The sequence below is a fragment of the Drosophila sechellia genome, chromosome 2R (assembly GCF_004382195.2).
Source record: "Drosophila sechellia strain sech25 chromosome 2R, ASM438219v1, whole genome shotgun sequence".
Classification (NCBI taxonomy): domain Eukaryota; kingdom Metazoa; phylum Arthropoda; class Insecta; order Diptera; family Drosophilidae; genus Drosophila; species Drosophila sechellia.
In genome coordinates this window covers 19,788,342-19,803,976 of record NC_045950.1, presented here as the reverse complement: position 1 = coordinate 19,803,976, position 15,635 = coordinate 19,788,342, and the positions used below count along the sequence as shown (strand labels likewise).

At 47.9% G+C, this 15,635-nt stretch overlaps 7 protein-coding genes across 11 annotated transcripts in view; 4 read left to right on the top strand and 3 right to left on the bottom strand.

Annotated features, from left to right (window-relative positions):
* The first annotated feature begins 102 nt into the window (after positions 1-102).
* Positions 103-822, top strand: LOC6615774 (NTF2-related export protein). Its single transcript, XM_032714406.1, has 3 exons — positions 103-206; positions 264-350; positions 419-822. The coding sequence occupies exons 1-3, from the start codon at positions 198-200 to the stop codon at positions 722-724; spliced, it is 402 nt and encodes a 133-aa protein (XP_032570297.1). The 5' UTR covers positions 103-197; the 3' UTR covers positions 725-822.
* Positions 742-2,996, bottom strand: LOC6615773 (gastrulation defective protein 1 homolog). Its single transcript, XM_002040108.2, has one exon. It carries the CDS (start codon positions 2,785-2,787, stop codon positions 820-822), a length of 1,968 nt encoding a protein of 655 aa, XP_002040144.1. The 5' UTR covers positions 2,788-2,996; the 3' UTR covers positions 742-819.
* A 170-nt stretch (positions 2,997-3,166) lies between these two features.
* On the top strand, positions 3,167-5,773 carry LOC116800315 (FACT complex subunit Ssrp1). The gene is made up of 3 exons (XM_032714399.1): positions 3,167-3,354; positions 3,431-4,999; positions 5,059-5,773. The coding sequence occupies exons 1-3, from the start codon at positions 3,301-3,303 to the stop codon at positions 5,602-5,604; spliced, it is 2,169 nt and encodes a 722-aa protein (XP_032570290.1). The 5' UTR covers positions 3,167-3,300; the 3' UTR covers positions 5,605-5,773.
* A 100-nt stretch (positions 5,774-5,873) lies between these two features.
* Positions 5,874-7,958, top strand: LOC6615771. The gene is made up of 4 exons (XM_032714405.1): positions 5,874-5,963; positions 6,024-6,179; positions 7,417-7,581; positions 7,642-7,958. Exons 1-4 carry the CDS (start codon positions 5,910-5,912, stop codon positions 7,795-7,797), a joined length of 531 nt encoding a protein of 176 aa, XP_032570296.1. The 5' UTR covers positions 5,874-5,909; the 3' UTR covers positions 7,798-7,958.
* On the bottom strand, positions 6,250-7,379 carry LOC6615772 (receptor expression-enhancing protein 2). The gene has a single exon (XM_002040107.2). The coding sequence runs from the start codon at positions 7,177-7,179 to the stop codon at positions 6,292-6,294; it is 888 nt and encodes a 295-aa protein (XP_002040143.1). The 5' UTR covers positions 7,180-7,379; the 3' UTR covers positions 6,250-6,291.
* Positions 7,959-8,058: 100 nt separating the features above from the next.
* On the bottom strand, positions 8,059-10,685 carry LOC6615770. The gene is made up of 2 exons (XM_032714403.1): positions 8,791-10,685; positions 8,059-8,733 (listed from the first exon to the last, which is right to left on the bottom strand). The coding sequence occupies exon 1, from the start codon at positions 10,412-10,414 to the stop codon at positions 9,794-9,796; it is 621 nt and encodes a 206-aa protein (XP_032570294.1). The 5' UTR covers positions 10,415-10,685; the 3' UTR covers positions 8,059-8,733; positions 8,791-9,793.
* Positions 10,686-14,153: 3,468 nt separating this feature from the next.
* The window catches only part of LOC6615769 (venom metalloproteinase 3), a 43,962-nt gene continuing 42,480 nt past the window's right edge, over positions 14,154-15,635 (top strand). For 2 of the 5 annotated variants that reach the window (XM_032714433.1, XM_032714432.1), the window contains exon 1: positions 14,169-14,598. The gene's annotated coding sequence lies outside the window, so the exon portion shown is untranslated. Of the gene's footprint in view, positions 14,599-15,635 lie in introns of all 5 variants that reach the window. The other 3 variants (XM_032714430.1, XM_032714431.1, XM_032714434.1) reach the window with 3 other exon arrangements.

Below are 15,635 nucleotides of genomic sequence, written 5' to 3'. Positions count from 1 at the left end.
TAGAAAATGTCTGGAATAACCAAGTTTTTAAATGTTTGAAAATCTCGACGTTTATTAACATTTAAATAAAAATTAGGCGTACTCATAGTTAAACTGTAACGTATTTGAATTTCAAATGGTGGTATTAATATTTTTCATGGAGAGTATTTTTCTGCCCACACGAGGACGGTCACTCTGATTCGAGAATTGCGGGAAACATGGACAGCGTGAGTTAAAAATATTTAGATGTTTAGCAATTTCACATAGCAAAAATTTGATTAAAGGATCTGAAAGCCAAGGTCGAGAGCTGCGCCCGTACGGCGGACACCTTTACGCGCCTGTACTACGCCTCCGTGGACAACCGACGCCAAGTAAGTAGAGATCCGCCGTAAGTCTGCATTTCATGTGAAATCGAAACTCAAATGGATTTCACCTCCAGCAAATTGGACGCCTCTATTTGGACAATGCTACGCTTAGCTGGAATGGGAACGGGGCCACTGGTCGCCAGATGATAGAGAGCTACTTTCGGGAGCTGCCATCCTCCAAACACCAGTTGAACACCCTGGACGCCCAGCCTATTGTGGATCAGGCTGTGTCCAACCAGCTGGCCTACCTCATCATGGCCAGCGGCTCCGTCAAGTTCTCAGATCAGCCATTACGCAAATTTCAGCAGACTTTCATCGTGACCGCCGAGAACGAAAAATGGAAGGTCGTCTCCGATTGCTACCGACTGCAGGAGGTCTGAGAACCACTCACTTGTTGTATTTTAAGCTAAGCTAAAGATCTTACGCCGTAATGAGTTTATTTACATTTTTAAGCTCTTATAAATAGATTCACTTCCTATTTGTCCGCCTCTGTCTTGGGCTTCTTGGTGGCCGGCTCGTCGGCGGGCAGTTTCTCGGAGAAGATGGCCTTCGGCTGCGTCTGCTTGTAGGCCGGGGCTATCCAGTAGGGATTCTCGGCTGCGTCCTTGGCGTACTTCAAGATGGCTTCTCTAGGATCCTGGTCGTCGTCCACCCGCTTGCTCAGGCCTAGATTGCGGATGACATAGGACGAGAGGGTGCCGCCAGAGCTGGCCACGCGGCCGCCCTGACCGCTGGTGATGGGCAAGTCCGGTCGCTGGGACTTGACGGGATCCATACGGGCCTTCTCCATCCGCTTGCGTGAGGTGCGCGACTTCTCCTGCCTGAACAAGGGCAGGGCGTGCGGCGTAATGATCTGGGAGACTCCCACCATCTCCATGGGCTGCCTCTTGCGATGCGTCTTCACTACGCACAGCTTGGCGCCCCGGATGCTGCGGTGCTCATCGTAATAGCACTTAATGGTTCCATTGCCACAGCTCACGAAGAGTTGGTTGAGCTTCGGGTGCCACAGCGTTTTCACCACGTGCGCGTTGGACACAGGAATCCGCTGCACTTCCTCGTAACTCTTAGTGCTGTAGAAGTACAGGTTCGCTTCGTTCTGGCCCTTCGGAAGCGATTCTCCGGTGACTAGCAGACGATCATCTGGACTAAAGCAGCAATCTGTTGTGTCGTAGCGGGAGAACAGGTTCGTCCAGGTATGCAGCGGCTGTTTGAACTGCCGCAGATCCCAAAGCTTCATGGTCTCGTCGTTGCTGCGGGTAGCCAACTGCTGACCCATGTACGAGAACACAATAGAGGTGATCTCCGAACCCTTCTGATGCGCATCCCTGACGCAGTGCGTGGTGTTCACAAACATCTTGCGCGTGTCCCACGTCTGAATGGAACCATCCACACAGCCCGCTGCTATGAGTGTGGCGTCCCTGTTGAAGTTGCATGATGCTGCGTTGGTGCGGAGGCCTCCCTGAGCCCTTGTCTTGATCACCTGCAACTGCTCCTTGGACTTCAATCCCTGCCAGATGCGCAGAGTGCCGTCGAGAGCTGCTGTCAGGAACTGCTCCCTGTTAAATGGATGCCAGCAGCCGGAGGTCAGCTGTGCCACGTGACCCTTGGTGCGCGACATGTCCGAGATATACTGGTCGCCCTTGCAGCACTCCAGTTTCTCGAATCCATCGCGGTCGAGGACCTTGGCCTGGGCATTTCCGGAGATGACCAGGATCATGTCGCCGGTCACGGAGTACTGGAGAGAACGTATAGGATGGTTCTCGCACGGCTGCAGCTGCCGGAAGCTGCGCATGCCCGAGTCCATGCCGGCGAAGTCCCAGAAGCACATGTCGTAGTCTATGGAACCAGAGACCAAGCGGGCACCCGAGGGATCGCCAGCCAGGGCAAGGACAGCGCGGGAACCGTGCTGCATCTGCACCTCGTGGGTGTAGGGTATGCGCTTAGCAAGGCTTTGTTCGTCATCTGAATCTTCATCGGACGAATAATCATCGTCATCGGAGTCTTCGTCTTTGGACGACTCCTTCGTGCTTTTCTCCTTGTCTGTGCTCACAGCTGGTGGCAGGGGACCTATTACGTCCTCCTCCTGCTCGTCTTTCTTGTCATCCTCCTTGGGCTTGAACTCCTCCCTCTTTTTGTCCATTCCCGGGCGGGTAACTCTCGCCTTTTCTATCTGTTCGTTGATGTCGAACACCTTGGCCGCCTTCCGACCGAAGCCACTGATGCCCATCACTTCCTTGAGGTGCTGGCTCTCCGGATCCTCGGCCACGTCCTCGATCTGACGAATCATCTGCTGCTTGTCCATTTTCTTGAATCCTCCGCCATTTCCGTCGGCTTGAGTGGACTCTTGTGCATCTTCCCCCTTGGTTTCGTTGGATTTTGGCTCCGTGGGCGGCACGTTTACATTCAGTTTGATTTTCCCGAAGGAAATTTTAACGCGTTGCATTATTTTAAGGCTCTACGCTCAGTGGATTTTCAAATTTTTAAGTTAAACTATATTTCTCTGAAAATATGCGGGTATTTTGTAAACAAGTGAATTGAGTGACCGTTTATATTCGAACTGTTAATTTGGTATTTTAAGAGATCGAATGAACTGTTATGGTATTTAAATCTGGCTTTCCCAATATAATTTTAAAATTTATTAAAGACATATATTGTTCATATATTGCAAAAAAAGGCCACTGCATTGGAATATTAAGGAAGGAAGGACAGTTTTAAATTAATATATCCAAAAAAAAAAAAAAAAAAAAAAAAAAAAAAAATTTCTGAAAAGTGCTCTCAAATATACTAGACTCACGTACGGTCACTCTAATATAGCTGACTGGCGTCTAACCTAAAATTAGGCGCGCAGTGTTGTTTTTTTGTCTGCCGGAATTATTGCAAATTGCTGACAATTTCGCAAGGCGGCGTAATATATAGTTGATCTATTAGTTAGTTACTAGAGCAGCAGAAGCGCAGGATGACGGACTCGCTGGAGTACAACGACATAAACGCCGAAGTGCGCGGAGTCTTGGTGAGTTGCAAAAAACCGGCGTATTTTGGCACATTTCGCCTGACCGAGGTTTTCCATTCCCCTGCGCGCAAAAAAGTGTTCTGGACGCCTGAAGATGACCGAGCAGAACATCATCTTCAAGAACACCAAGACCGGCAAGGTGGAGCAGATCTCGGCAGAGGACATAGACCTGATCAACTCGCAGAAGTTCGTGGGCACCTGGGGACTGAGGGTGTTCACCAAAGGCGGGGTGCTCCACCGCTTCACGGGATTCCGCGACAGCGAGCACGAAAAGCTGGGCAAGTTTATCAAGACTGCCTACTCGCAGGAGATGGTCGAGAAGGAGATGTGCGTCAAGGGCTGGAACTGGGGCACCGCCCGATTCATGGGCTCCGTCCTGAGCTTCGACAAGGAGTCGAAGACCATCTTCGAGGTGCCGCTGTCGCACGTTTCGCAGTGCGTGACTGGCAAGAACGAGGTGACCCTGGAGTTCCACCAGAACGACGATGCTCCCGTGGGTCTGCTGGAGATGCGGTTCCACATACCCGCCGTGGAGTCGGCCGAGGAGGATCCGGTGGACAAGTTCCACCAGAACGTTATGAGCAAGGCCTCGGTCATCTCGGCTTCGGGCGAGTCCATCGCCATTTTCAGAGAGATCCAGATCCTTACGCCTCGCGGTCGCTACGACATCAAGATCTTCTCGACCTTCTTCCAGTTGCACGGCAAGACGTTCGACTACAAGATTCCCATGGACTCGGTGCTGCGACTCTTCATGCTGCCCCACAAAGACAGTCGACAGATGTTCTTTGTGCTCTCCTTGGATCCGCCTATCAAGCAGGGACAAACACGTTACCACTACCTGGTCCTGCTGTTTGCTCCCGATGAGGAGACCACCATTGAGCTGCCTTTTTCGGAGGCCGAGTTGCGCGACAAGTACGAGGGCAAGCTGGAGAAGGAGATCTCCGGGCCGGTGTACGAGGTGATGGGCAAAGTGATGAAGGTGCTGATCGGTCGAAAAATTACCGGACCTGGTAACTTTATCGGACACTCTGGCACGGCTGCAGTGGGCTGCTCGTTCAAGGCTGCAGCTGGATATCTGTATCCCCTGGAGCGAGGATTCATCTATATCCACAAGCCACCGCTGCATATCCGCTTTGAGGAGATTAGTTCTGTGAACTTTGCCCGCAGCGGCGGATCCACGCGATCTTTCGACTTCGAGGTGACGCTCAAGAACGGAACCGTCCACATCTTCTCCTCCATCGAGAAGGAGGAGTATGCCAAGCTCTTCGACTACATAACACAGAAGAAGTTGCATGTCAGCAACATGGGCAAGGACAAGAGCGGCTACAAGGACGTGGACTTTGGCGATTCGGACAACGAGAACGAACCGGATGCCTATCTGGCTCGCCTCAAGGCTGAGGCCAGGGAAAAGGAGGAGGACGACGACGATGGCGACTCGGATGAGGAGTCCACGGATGAGGACTTCAAGCCCAACGAGAACGAGTCCGATGTGGCCGAGGAGTATGACAGCAACGTGGAGAGTGATTCTGACGAAGACAGCGATGCTAGTGGCGGCGGAGGCGACTCCGATGGCGCCAAGAAAAAGAAGGAGAAGTCCGAGAAGAAAGAGAAAAAAGAGAAGAAACACAAGGAGAAAGAGCGAACAGTGAGTAATGTTTGCTTATTAGTATAGCTTATAGTAACATGTTTTTATATGTTTTGTAGAAGAAACCCTCCAAAAAGAAGAAGGACTCTGGCAAACCCAAGCGCGCCACCACCGCTTTCATGCTCTGGCTGAACGACACGCGCGAGAGCATCAAGAGAGAAAATCCTGGCATAAAGGTTACCGAGATCGCCAAGAAGGGCGGCGAGATGTGGAAGGAGCTGAAGGACAAGTCCAAGTGGGAGGATGCGGCAGCCAAGGACAAGCAGCGCTACCACGACGAGATGCGCAACTACAAGCCCGAAGCGGGTGGTGGCAGCGATGACGAGAAGGGTGGAAAGTCCTCCAAGAAGCGCAAGACGGAGCCTTCTCCATCCAAGAAGGCGAATACCTCGGGCAGCGGCTTCAAGAGCAAGGAGTACATATCGGACGACGACTCCACCAGCTCCGACGACGAGAAGGACAACGAGCCTGCCAAGAAGAAGAGCAAGCCCCCATCCGACGGCGATGCCAAGAAGAAAAAGGCCAAGAGCGAGAGCGAACCGGAGGAGAGCGAGGAGGCCAGCAATGCCAGCGATGAGGATGAGGAAGATGAGGCCAGTGATTAGGGCCATAAACACAACAAATCAATTCCATAAACACACACCACGCTCCTCACACACCCATGTCCCAAATCTAGTTTACATTCGACTAGTTTAGTTAAGTGCTGCCTGTTGGATACAGACCCATACGTTTTTGTTTAATTAAAACTCAACAACAATTCGAAAGTTCAAGTAATTAAACAGAATTTATAATTGCCCGTAATGATTGATATCTATCGAATTTTGTTTCGCTTGACTGGCTTTTGCCACTTTCGTCAACATTATAATGACACAGTTTGCCAGTTTTTAATGGCTCTCTGGTGAACTTAGTGATGGCCACGTTGACGGAGTTGTTCCTCTTGTTTGGGCTGTGGCCCATTTTGCAGGCAAGTTCGCCCGCAAGCTAAGCTGGCTGGGATTATGTACCGAACATTGGCCCACTTCAGGTCCAAGGAGTTGCCAAGTTCACAAACATCGAGTGCCTGAGTGCGGACGAAAACTTTACCACCATTTCCTTGTGCCGATTGTACGCCGTGAAGAGGGATGTCGTCGAAATGAGTCTGCGGGCCAACATCCTGCGATGGCCAAAAGGTCCGGTATCGGTGAGTCCAATAGCTATCTATAGTAGTATATAGTATCCAAAAAACTAGTATTTAAACAACTTGAAACCTATCCATGCTTAAAACCAATTTATGTTTGGAATTAATGAAATAACTATAGCCCCGTTTGGGGTTTCACAAATGATTGTGCTAAGAGTCGGCGACGGCTGGCCGGTTGACGCTGCTGACGGACTTCCTGGCCGCTGGTCTCCATCCCCGACTTGGCCAGCAGGTCCTCCACCTCGTCATGGAGGTCCTCCAGCTTGGTGGCGGAGGAAATAGCAATGGCATTCTTGAACTTGCGTTGAGCTCGGCGATTAAGCATCCTGGGTGACTCCGACGACACGTCGGTCTGGGACTGGTCCACCTGCAGGTGTGTGGTGGCCTTCGAAACGCCCACCTGAAGCTCATCAGAGTCGTCGCGGAGGTGCTCTAAGCTGCCAACGGGACTGGAACCACTGGACAGATTTTGGACAGAGACGTTGGCCGAGTCAGAATCCTCGGAAGTCCTGCCTCCAATTCCTTCTCCAGTGGAGTCCTGCAACAGATTGGGAGTCCTAAGGGGAGCAGTGCTCGATCTCGACCAGAAGTTGGACACGAGAGGCAGTAAGCTTTGGCTCTGTGCCACCAGTTGCGTCATTGAGGCGATGGCGTCGCTCAGGAGCTTCTCTTTGCCCCGGTGCAGGAAGTGATCGATCTGCTCCTGCCGCTTGGCCAGCACCGGACGCAGTATGGCGTCGAATATCCAGACATTGGCGGCCGGAGCGGACAGCACGATCCACAGGACCATGAGCAACTTGGTGGGCATGTAGAGCGGCAGCCAGGAGAGGAAGAGGTCCGCCAGCACCTCGAAGGTGACGAGGAAGGCATACACTATCCAGTACTTGGCCCAGGCCAGGAACTCCTCGTCTCCGCTGTTCAGGGTCTTGTAGGTTTGCCAGGCGGGTCCCATGGTGCCGTAAACAAAGAACAGGAACTGCGAAACGAGGCCAAAGAAACACATATTTAAAATATACGGTGGATACTAGGACTGCCAGAATAAGTGTTCTTTCTTTGGAAAATTCCGAATTTAATGCATGGGTTATAATCGAATTTGGCAGCTTAAGATCGATGTGCGTGTGTATCTATCTATTGTTGAAAAGTGCGTCGATGATCTACTGCCAGTTGTGTGTAAAGTGTAAAGCACAGCCTGCTGGCGCATAGTACACCTTAGTGTAATGCCAACATGTTTCTCCTTCAGATGCGCATGCAGCTGCTGAAGAAGGCCAGTGGCTACAAGCCCTTCCTATACAATATCCGCCAGTCGGATGTGTGCGAGTATCTGGAGAAGCGGAACCACCCCTTCATAAACATCATCCTGAGCAGTTTCGGGAACAGAACCAATGTGAACAAGTGTCCGATTCCAGTGAGTTTGCCTAAGAAATGATTGCATAGCTCGTTACTTCAGTTCTTCTATCGATTACAGCCGGAAATAGTGTTGGAGCATTTCCGGTTCCCCGTCAAGGTTCTGGACATGATGCCCCTGCCCTCCGGGGACTACGGACTCTTCACCACCTTCAGTTTCCACCGAGCGGAGTTGGCCCAGGTTAAGGTGTACTTCACATTAACAGAGTATCGCTAAAGGCACACAAATCACGAGTCGAGTCGAGTATTTGTTATAAACATCAGACGCGGTGCAATAAACCAATTAATAAATTTGCCATAAATTTGTTAACTGGCCGTAAAAGAGCTTTCCGATTTGATTATTCCTTTGTAATTGCAATAAACGGATTTTAATTAAAATTATTAATGCGTGCATTTCATTTGTGTGTAATATGTAAATGGTTCTGACACGTGGGAACCGATTTTACTAAAAAACATGGCTCATTCGGGTAATTTTCGGCCAATCCAAGGTTAGGATCATTGGCTTCTGATTCAGATCGGTTTTCAGCTTTCGGTTTTCGGCCGAAATTTCTTTCGCACAATGAGCCAAAAAGTCTTGACCCTGTCCAAAGCCGAGCGCTCGCTCATGACATTTAGGTTGGGCAGGCATTCAAAAAGCCATCAAGAAAAGGTTCCCATACCATTCCCATTCACAGAAATCTCAGCCATTGAAACCGAAACCGAAACCGAAACCCAAATCAATTGTAATTGCGTCTAATAAATGAAATGTTGACGGAAATAACGCAGAGGCATTACGTGTGCGATTGTAAAAGGCAAATTCACAATTACCAGCATGCATGCATAATTAATTTGTGGGTCAATTGCGAAAACTTGAACTTCAATTCAAGTGGCTTTGGCTCCGATCCCCATCTCCGCTGGGGTGTCATCTTTGGCACAACGACAGCCGGATCGCCTAGGAAGTGATTTTTTGTGGGCTTTCGGGATTTGCATAAATGCCGCCAATTAATTTTGTTATGCAAATTAATGGCAAACAATTAGCGATGTGAGACAAAGCCGATTTATTAATCGCACGTCTTATTATTATTGTTATTTTTTTACAAAATATGTAAATGCACCATCTTATTTCGCACTCCGCTTCGTTCTTCGCCTCGTTTTTTTTTCGTGCTCCTCCTTGCTGTCAATGGCAATGCGCGCTTTATCGCTGATTAACCCAAATTTAAATGGAGCTTACCCCAGGGAGGCACCCGTTCCTTCCGAGAATTGAGAGGACCGCGGCCAAAGGCTAAGGAACTTTGGCCAGGAGCTAATGACTCCGCGACGTGGGTGCAGGCAGCTGATGGAATAACCTCTGAATGGCAATGATTAAGTGCAAGCTGTTGTAAGGTGTTTTAGAATCGTGTATGTGTTTTTATAATTTCAATCTCTTGGGTAAACGAGTTTCCTTGCTCTCGTTTATAATAAATATAGAACACTTTAATAGTTTTTTGTCCACAGATCAATAGAGTTTATTATTCCATCTCCTTCCTGATAAGCGAAGCTAACGCTTGTGTCTACATCATCACATGAAATACAGTAAATTAATAAGGCAATAAATGTTATTTAGGTGAATTACCGCCTTATTGCTTCTAGAAGCTGTTTCGACCCCCGATCGAGAATTTGCTTGCCGAATCAGATCCACGAAATTGAAACAAATTGCTTTACAATGCGCTGACGAATGCGTCACTTACATTGCGGTTGTTATTGCGAATTTGCTGAGTTCGGATTTTGATCAAGATTAATAGTGTGCTAATTGCATTAAGATTGTTGCCAGCGACAGCAGCAGAACAGCATTCCCCAAAAAGCCGCAACACGCGTCCCGACCGTCGCAGCAAGTTCGTTGCTTCAGTCTTTTGTTTTCGCCTGCCCTTCGCCGTTCTCCATTAATCAGCTGCATCGCCGCCAAAGGTCCGCCAATGGGTAACAAATCGCTACTGATCGCTGGATCATCGATTCCTTGCGCCGATCCATGAATCAATTAACATGCCCTTCCGCTGGCATTGAACTTTTCTAATTGAAGATTAATGGCAGCTGCTGCTCTTCTGTAAAGAAGATTCAAGAGTGATTCAACACCAAGGTTTTGGATTATCCGACTTGGTTTTTACTTAGTAAAATTTGGAAAGGGCAGGAAAAGAAAATAATGCCAATTAGGCTGTCCTTTCTTTGGACCGGCTGAAGTTGGCTTATAGTAGGCCAGACTACTGCTGATCTCCCCATCTTTGGTCGAAATTCTCGATGACATTGTGCATGGAATCCCCGTTCAATTTGTTCAGTTCAGCTGCTCGTAAATGCCGAGGGGAATGACGCATCATAGGTCGCTCTTGCTGATGGCAATGATCTGCCGTTTCCCTTGCAATCTGCGTCATGAGATTTGACAGTTCTCTTTTCAGGAGACGTTTATTGATCCGCGGCTCCGTGATATGCTCATCCTCGCCCCTTGGCATTATCACTGTCACCAGTGGTGATTGCATAAAGCCGCGAAAAATGTTTCTACTGATTTGCCCGTGCCAGCGAACACCATTCTCCACGACTGATCGCAGTTTCCCCATAGCGTACGCATCAAGCAGATTGAACAGGTGATTGGTGCTGTATGGGGCACTGAACCAGAGGCCCACGGACAGGATGAGCTTGAGACCAGCGTAGAAGGAGAAGCCACCGAGCAGGAAATCGGTGAGGACTCCGAGTCCCTGCAGCAGTGCATAGATTACCCAATACTTCAGCCAGAGTTCGATGAAGTGTCTCTGGCCTTGTCCAATTGCCCGCAAGCTGCTCCAGCCAGGTAGCAGGGTTCCATAGTATATGTACACCAAGCGCAGCATGCCCGCTGCTTTATGCAAATGTAATGCAAAATAGCAAACAAGTTAAAAAAATAATGTAAGGGGTTGAGTTGATAAGCGTGGGGAGTGTTTTGCGAGTAATTTCGATAGACGTTTAAATCGAGGAGCTCTTTGGCCATTTGCCCGTAATGTAATCGATGTTTAGCGGTGTTCAGCACTAGTTTCAGCACTGGTTTCCCACCGAAAATGGTTTATAATGATTGAGCTCGCATTCCGAATAGCGGAGAGACAATCAAATAATTCCTTGTCACTTCCTAGAGTCGACAACAAATCTGTGGCCAGCACTTGGCATCGGCCATCAGTGGTTTGAGCCGGGCTAAGTGCCTGCGGGCTTTGCCCGCGGCTTTCGCAAGACCAGGAGCCAGAAGCCATGGGTATCCGCGTGTGTGCGCCTGTCTTTTGGCCAGCTTTATGCATATTTATAGATTTGTTTGGCCTGTTAGTCGGCCAAACCAAAATAGACCAGAGCGCGGCGGGGAGAAAGAGACCCAGTTTATGGGCCAGATTGTATTAATGGCGGCGCCTTTTGGCCAAAACGGTGCTAGTGAAGCTGGTTCATTGGGCATTCGGTAGTCCGCGGAGCAGTAGCAACTTCAGCTTCGACCTGACATAATGGAAATAATAATATAATCGATTCGGCTACAATTTTGCTCAACTGCTCAACTTGTTCGGCCTGTCTGCCCCTTAGATTTATGAACATTTCTTCTCTTCTCTTCTTCACTTGCTCGATAATCCTCGTTTTATCCCACTTTTTTTTATGCCAAGTAGTTTGTTTGTCCTATTACACAATTTTAATAAACCGAACGGTTTGTTTAACCATTTCGTATGTGTTTCGCAGGCGGACTTGGCTATTTCCAAACAAAGTAGCGTGAAATGTTGAATATTATGCAAATGTTTTATGGCTTTTCTTTGTTTCTCTTTGTAGAAATTATCGGGGGAAGAGTCGCACATAAATATCGAGCCAATCTTGGATGGGATGTATATTTAAATGGGTTTCGTTTCGTTTTTTAATGTATCATTGACGCCTCGTTAACCGTTTCCATATGGGTTTTGTGGGATAGAGCGGGGATTACAAGCTGGATCCGACGATCTGTTAACTTTTTTATCGCAGATTCGTACCTCCTCCGCGGTTGCCCAACTCTTGGTTTTTTTGGTTACCGATGCGGGCAGATTGACATTGACCCTTTGACACGGATAAATACCTGTGCATGCATGTGTGTGTGCAGATGCAGATGGGCGGCGAAATATATGTAATTTGATTAATCGACCAGCTGGGGAAGCACATTTTCTTCAATGACCTTTAGTCATTATTTTATTGACCCGAAAAGTGACGTAGAAAAGGTATTTTTTGTACGGAAAACCATCATTGAGGTAAGTTTCTTTAACCAAATATTGCTTCCGCATAAAAACTACATCACGAATTGAAATGATTGGCTAGCGAAGCTAGCAGCTTATTATTAGGGAATCTATTATTTAGGATGAAAACTGGGCGACTCATTCAACCTTTTCGCGCAGGAAAAAAACTCGTTTGGGGTTCAACAGTTTTGAGAACAATTGCCAAAAAGCCAAGGAAAATGTGTCAAGCCATATTTAATGCATGCGACGTCAACTCGAATGCGATGCACTGTGAGAAAGTCAGGACAGGATTTGACCAAAAAACAGCGCAAATTTAAGGTAATGTAAGCAATTGAAAGGTAATTAGCACGAAATCCGCATAAAAGTAATGGGTTCAATTGCCAAAACGAAACCTGTTCGCTGCGCTCGAAGATCGTCGTTTGGGGGCAGAGATTTGGGTTGGATTGGGGGTGCCGATGGGTTGGAACTCACAGCCATTAATAGATACCATCGCCAACTGCGACTTAAATGTCGCATGAAGTGCGGCACTCAGATCGCAGATCACAGATCTCCACGGGCTGTTTGCAAATGGCAAATGGGGTCGATATATGCGAATGGCATGGGGAGGATGGTGGGAGGATGGGTCTCGAGATCGCGGATCCCACATCTCGTGTGCCCCCGTTGAGTCATCCGGAGATCGGTTCATTGCCGTTTCACCCAGAGAGCACTCGAGTGTCCTGGTTATCATCATCGCCGTCCGCAGCTGCCGGGCTTACGTGGGCGGTTCAGTGTGCCCCGATGTTGGATGTGGAACCCGGCCCATTGAGATCTTCACATCGATCTCTCAATGTGTGACAATAACCTTTTTAATTGGCCCAGTTTGAATGGACCGACTCGATCTTATTTGTATGTGTGCTCATGTGGGAGTCAAATGGTTTTTTTTTTATCAATGCGAGTACTGCCATTGAACTTGGTGTGAATGAAACGATTTTTTCTAACACTTTTGAAAAATGGTTTTTGTTTCCTTTGTCTGGGCTTTGAATGAGCGAAGTGCCGCCTCGATTGGAATTTCGGATTAGAATGCCAAAGTAGGTTAATCATTTAATCGGGTAGAATTTCCAGCCTAAGCCTTCGAAGTTCAGTTGGTCATTGAAATACACGCACTACCTTTTGTTATCAAAGAATCTTATCGTGAGATCAAACATCATGTCAAAACATTTGAAAAATAGCTCATGCAGCTAATAAGTTTTTGGAAAGACCTATCACTGCCATATCTCAACCGTTATGCTCGGATCACGAATGCTGGTATGAGGCGATTGGTTCTATCAGAACTTTAGTTTCCTGTACAAAGTGTCAGCGATGTCAATGCCCAAATGACACCTTCCTTGCTAATTAATTTAACATTCGACTCGCCAATTAAACAACGTCGAGTGCTTCGGAGTGCCCGTAACATTTTGAATGCGAAGATGCCCGGCTGAAGATTAATTAAAGCGAGTCTTTACAACATTAATCAGGCGGCTTTCATTCCACTCAAAGAGTCATTCAACGGCGAATGAGTCCGAGTCGGAGTTTTAGTTTATGGCCCAAAGCCACTCGAAAGCTGGCTCAAAGCGAAGCTCGAACTATGGAACGAAAAGTGCAAGTGTTTTATGTTTCGCTTTCGTTGGCCGCAGAGCTTTCAAGGCTTTGGCTTTTGGTTATGATATGGCCAGCAGATCGTCTAGCAGCTATAAGTTTTGGCCCAAAGCTCCGCTCGTACCGCCGATGGTGCCCTCTCGCTCGGGCAGCCAGCTTTGAATCGGTTTTGGACTCCGTGGAGCGTTCCGAGCGATCGTTAACTTTAGTGTGCGCCGACCTGTTTCCGTAGACGGCCACAAAAAACCGTCAAAGACTTAGCCACCGACTCTTTTGGACTTTGATTTCGATTCGAATTCGAGAAACGGTCGCTGAATTAAATTCCCAAAAATTCCCAAGTGACTGTCTGCTGTCAGAACATATACATATACATGCATATATGTATCATGTATATCGGGTATATAAGTGCATCGGCAAGATCGTGACGTCAGGGCAGCTCAAAAGTGCAATTCCCCAGCAAAACAAAGCTCAATTTGCGATCCGCCGCCCGCTTCAGCCCGCTTTCGTAATAGCATCGTGCAAAAAGCCAGTAAAAAAAGTTGATAAAAAAGTGAATCTGCTATCCGGCATCCCGCTCGCACCCACAGCCAAGATCGTACCGCTGCAGTCGACGTCGCCGTCGCCGCCGCCGCGCTCTTCATTGTTTATGTTTTTTTGTGTTCTTCCCCCCAGAAGGCGGGGAAGCAAGTCATAATAATAAAAGCAATGCGGCGAAATTGAGTGAAAAATAAATTTCGTTTACGAAAAATAATCAAAAAATATCGCAGCGAATGAGAGGAAAAAATTCACTGCCAAGCAAATTTCACGCCGTATTTAATCGTCGCTCGCCGACCGCCTCCAGCTTAATCGCTGCTCGTCTTTCTTTCCGCCACGTTCCGCGATTCGCGATCGCGAGTGTTCTGTGCCCCGATTCTGGACAGATAGCTCCGGCTTTAGCCCCAGTAACGGCCACCGATCTAATCCGATCCCGAGTCCGAGTCCCAGCCGCATCCCACCTTCCAGTCGCTCGCCGCGTCGCGTCGTCCAGCACTCGAAACAGATATCCATCCTTAAACTTGAAAAGTCCAACTCGCCAGATAGAAGATAGTGCTGTGTGCCCGCCTATGAAAGCGCTGAACAAAACTTGTAAACTCCTCGAAAATACGTTTGGTACGCCACCCTTGTTTGGCCATTGGAGCAGACAGGAGTAAATTTAGGTGAGGTTAAGCTTAAAAATAATTCAAGTAACTGGAAAATGGTAAAGGAAGCAACAAAAAGTGTTTGAAAGTTAATCATTCTCACTATAAATTTCTAAGTCAGCAGAATGAGTGTTCGAGGAACTTATAGATGTAGAAGCACCTCCCAGTTTATTTCCCAGCTGGATTCCAAATCCAAGTAGTCAGCACTTTCGGTCTTCTGCTATCGTAGATCTTTGATTATTACCTCATATACCAAAAAGTGGTTGGGTGGCTCCTACTAATTTGCAGACAAGTTTCGGGCATAATTATTACCACACATGTTAGTTTGGTTTTGAACTTGCTAATTGCGGAATCGAGCCAGAGGAAATGAATGGGATGTGCGAGATGCCAAGGAGGCGATATGCAGTGCCTCCTGTCCCTGTAAAACGAGATTTCTAGAGCAGGATCTTGGCTCTTGGGCGGGGGACACTATACTATACACTACACTATACTATATGTGCCATATGTACGTGCATACGATTGTGCACAAGACTTTTGTCTCGCTTTTAGTTCGGCCCACAAAATGGGCTTGTTTCCCAGTTTTAAGTTCAGTTCGAGCGGGTTTTGTTTTATATTTTTGTTTCGCTGAAACAACTTTTCGTGCCGACTTGTTGTTGTCGTTGGAGTAGTTGGTGTGGTTGTTGGAGTAGTTCTTGGTGTTGGTGTGTTGTGGGCTTATTATCCCATTGTTGTTGTGTGTTTTCCGTTGGCTTTTGCGAGCCTCGAACCAATGCGATTTTGTAATATTGCTACAGTTATTATTGCCCGCCACGCTTTGCTCTCCGCATTTCGTAGTGAATTTTAGTGATTTTGCTGCAATTATTGCACTTTTGATTTCAACAAAGAGGGAGAGCGCGAGAGTGCGAGAGAGAGCGAGTGAGAGAGGGGGAGAGCTTTGAGCTTTCTGATCGGCCTTTGTTCGATTATAAATCCCATATCCCCACACCCCATGGATTCGCCACTTTCTATGCCATTGATATTCTGCGGAACAACAGCCCTTCTGGGCTTTGTCCAGA

What these genes read in the sequence shown, in the direction of transcription:
- LOC6615774 (XM_032714406.1), top strand. An exon ending in CCGTGGACAACCGACGCCAA is followed by an intron (nt 351 to 418) that starts GTAAGTAGAGAT and finishes TTTCACCTCCAG; the next exon opens with CAAATTGGACGCCTCTATTT.
- LOC6615773 (XM_002040108.2), bottom strand. Translation starts at nt 2,787, where the DNA reads ATGCAACGCGTTAAAATTTCCTTCGGGAAAATCAAACTGAATGTAAAC.
- LOC116800315 (XM_032714399.1), top strand. Translation starts at nt 3,301, where the DNA reads ATGACGGACTCGCTGGAGTACAACGACATAAACGCCGAAGTGCGCGGA. An exon ending in CCGAAGTGCGCGGAGTCTTG is followed by an intron (nt 3,355 to 3,430) that starts GTGAGTTGCAAA and finishes CGCGCAAAAAAG; the next exon opens with TGTTCTGGACGCCTGAAGAT. An exon ending in ACAAGGAGAAAGAGCGAACA is followed by an intron (nt 5,000 to 5,058) that starts GTGAGTAATGTT and finishes TATGTTTTGTAG; the next exon opens with AAGAAACCCTCCAAAAAGAA.
- LOC6615771 (XM_032714405.1), top strand. Translation starts at nt 5,910, where the DNA reads ATGGCCACGTTGACGGAGTTGTTCCTCTTGTTTGGGCTGTGGCCCATT. An exon ending in GGCCAAAAGGTCCGGTATCG is followed by an intron (nt 6,180 to 7,416) that starts GTGAGTCCAATA and finishes TTTCTCCTTCAG; the next exon opens with ATGCGCATGCAGCTGCTGAA. An exon ending in TGAACAAGTGTCCGATTCCA is followed by an intron (nt 7,582 to 7,641) that starts GTGAGTTTGCCT and finishes TATCGATTACAG; the next exon opens with CCGGAAATAGTGTTGGAGCA.
- LOC6615772 (XM_002040107.2), bottom strand. Translation starts at nt 7,179, where the DNA reads ATGTGTTTCTTTGGCCTCGTTTCGCAGTTCCTGTTCTTTGTTTACGGC.
- LOC6615770 (XM_032714403.1), bottom strand. Translation starts at nt 10,414, where the DNA reads ATGCTGCGCTTGGTGTACATATACTATGGAACCCTGCTACCTGGCTGG.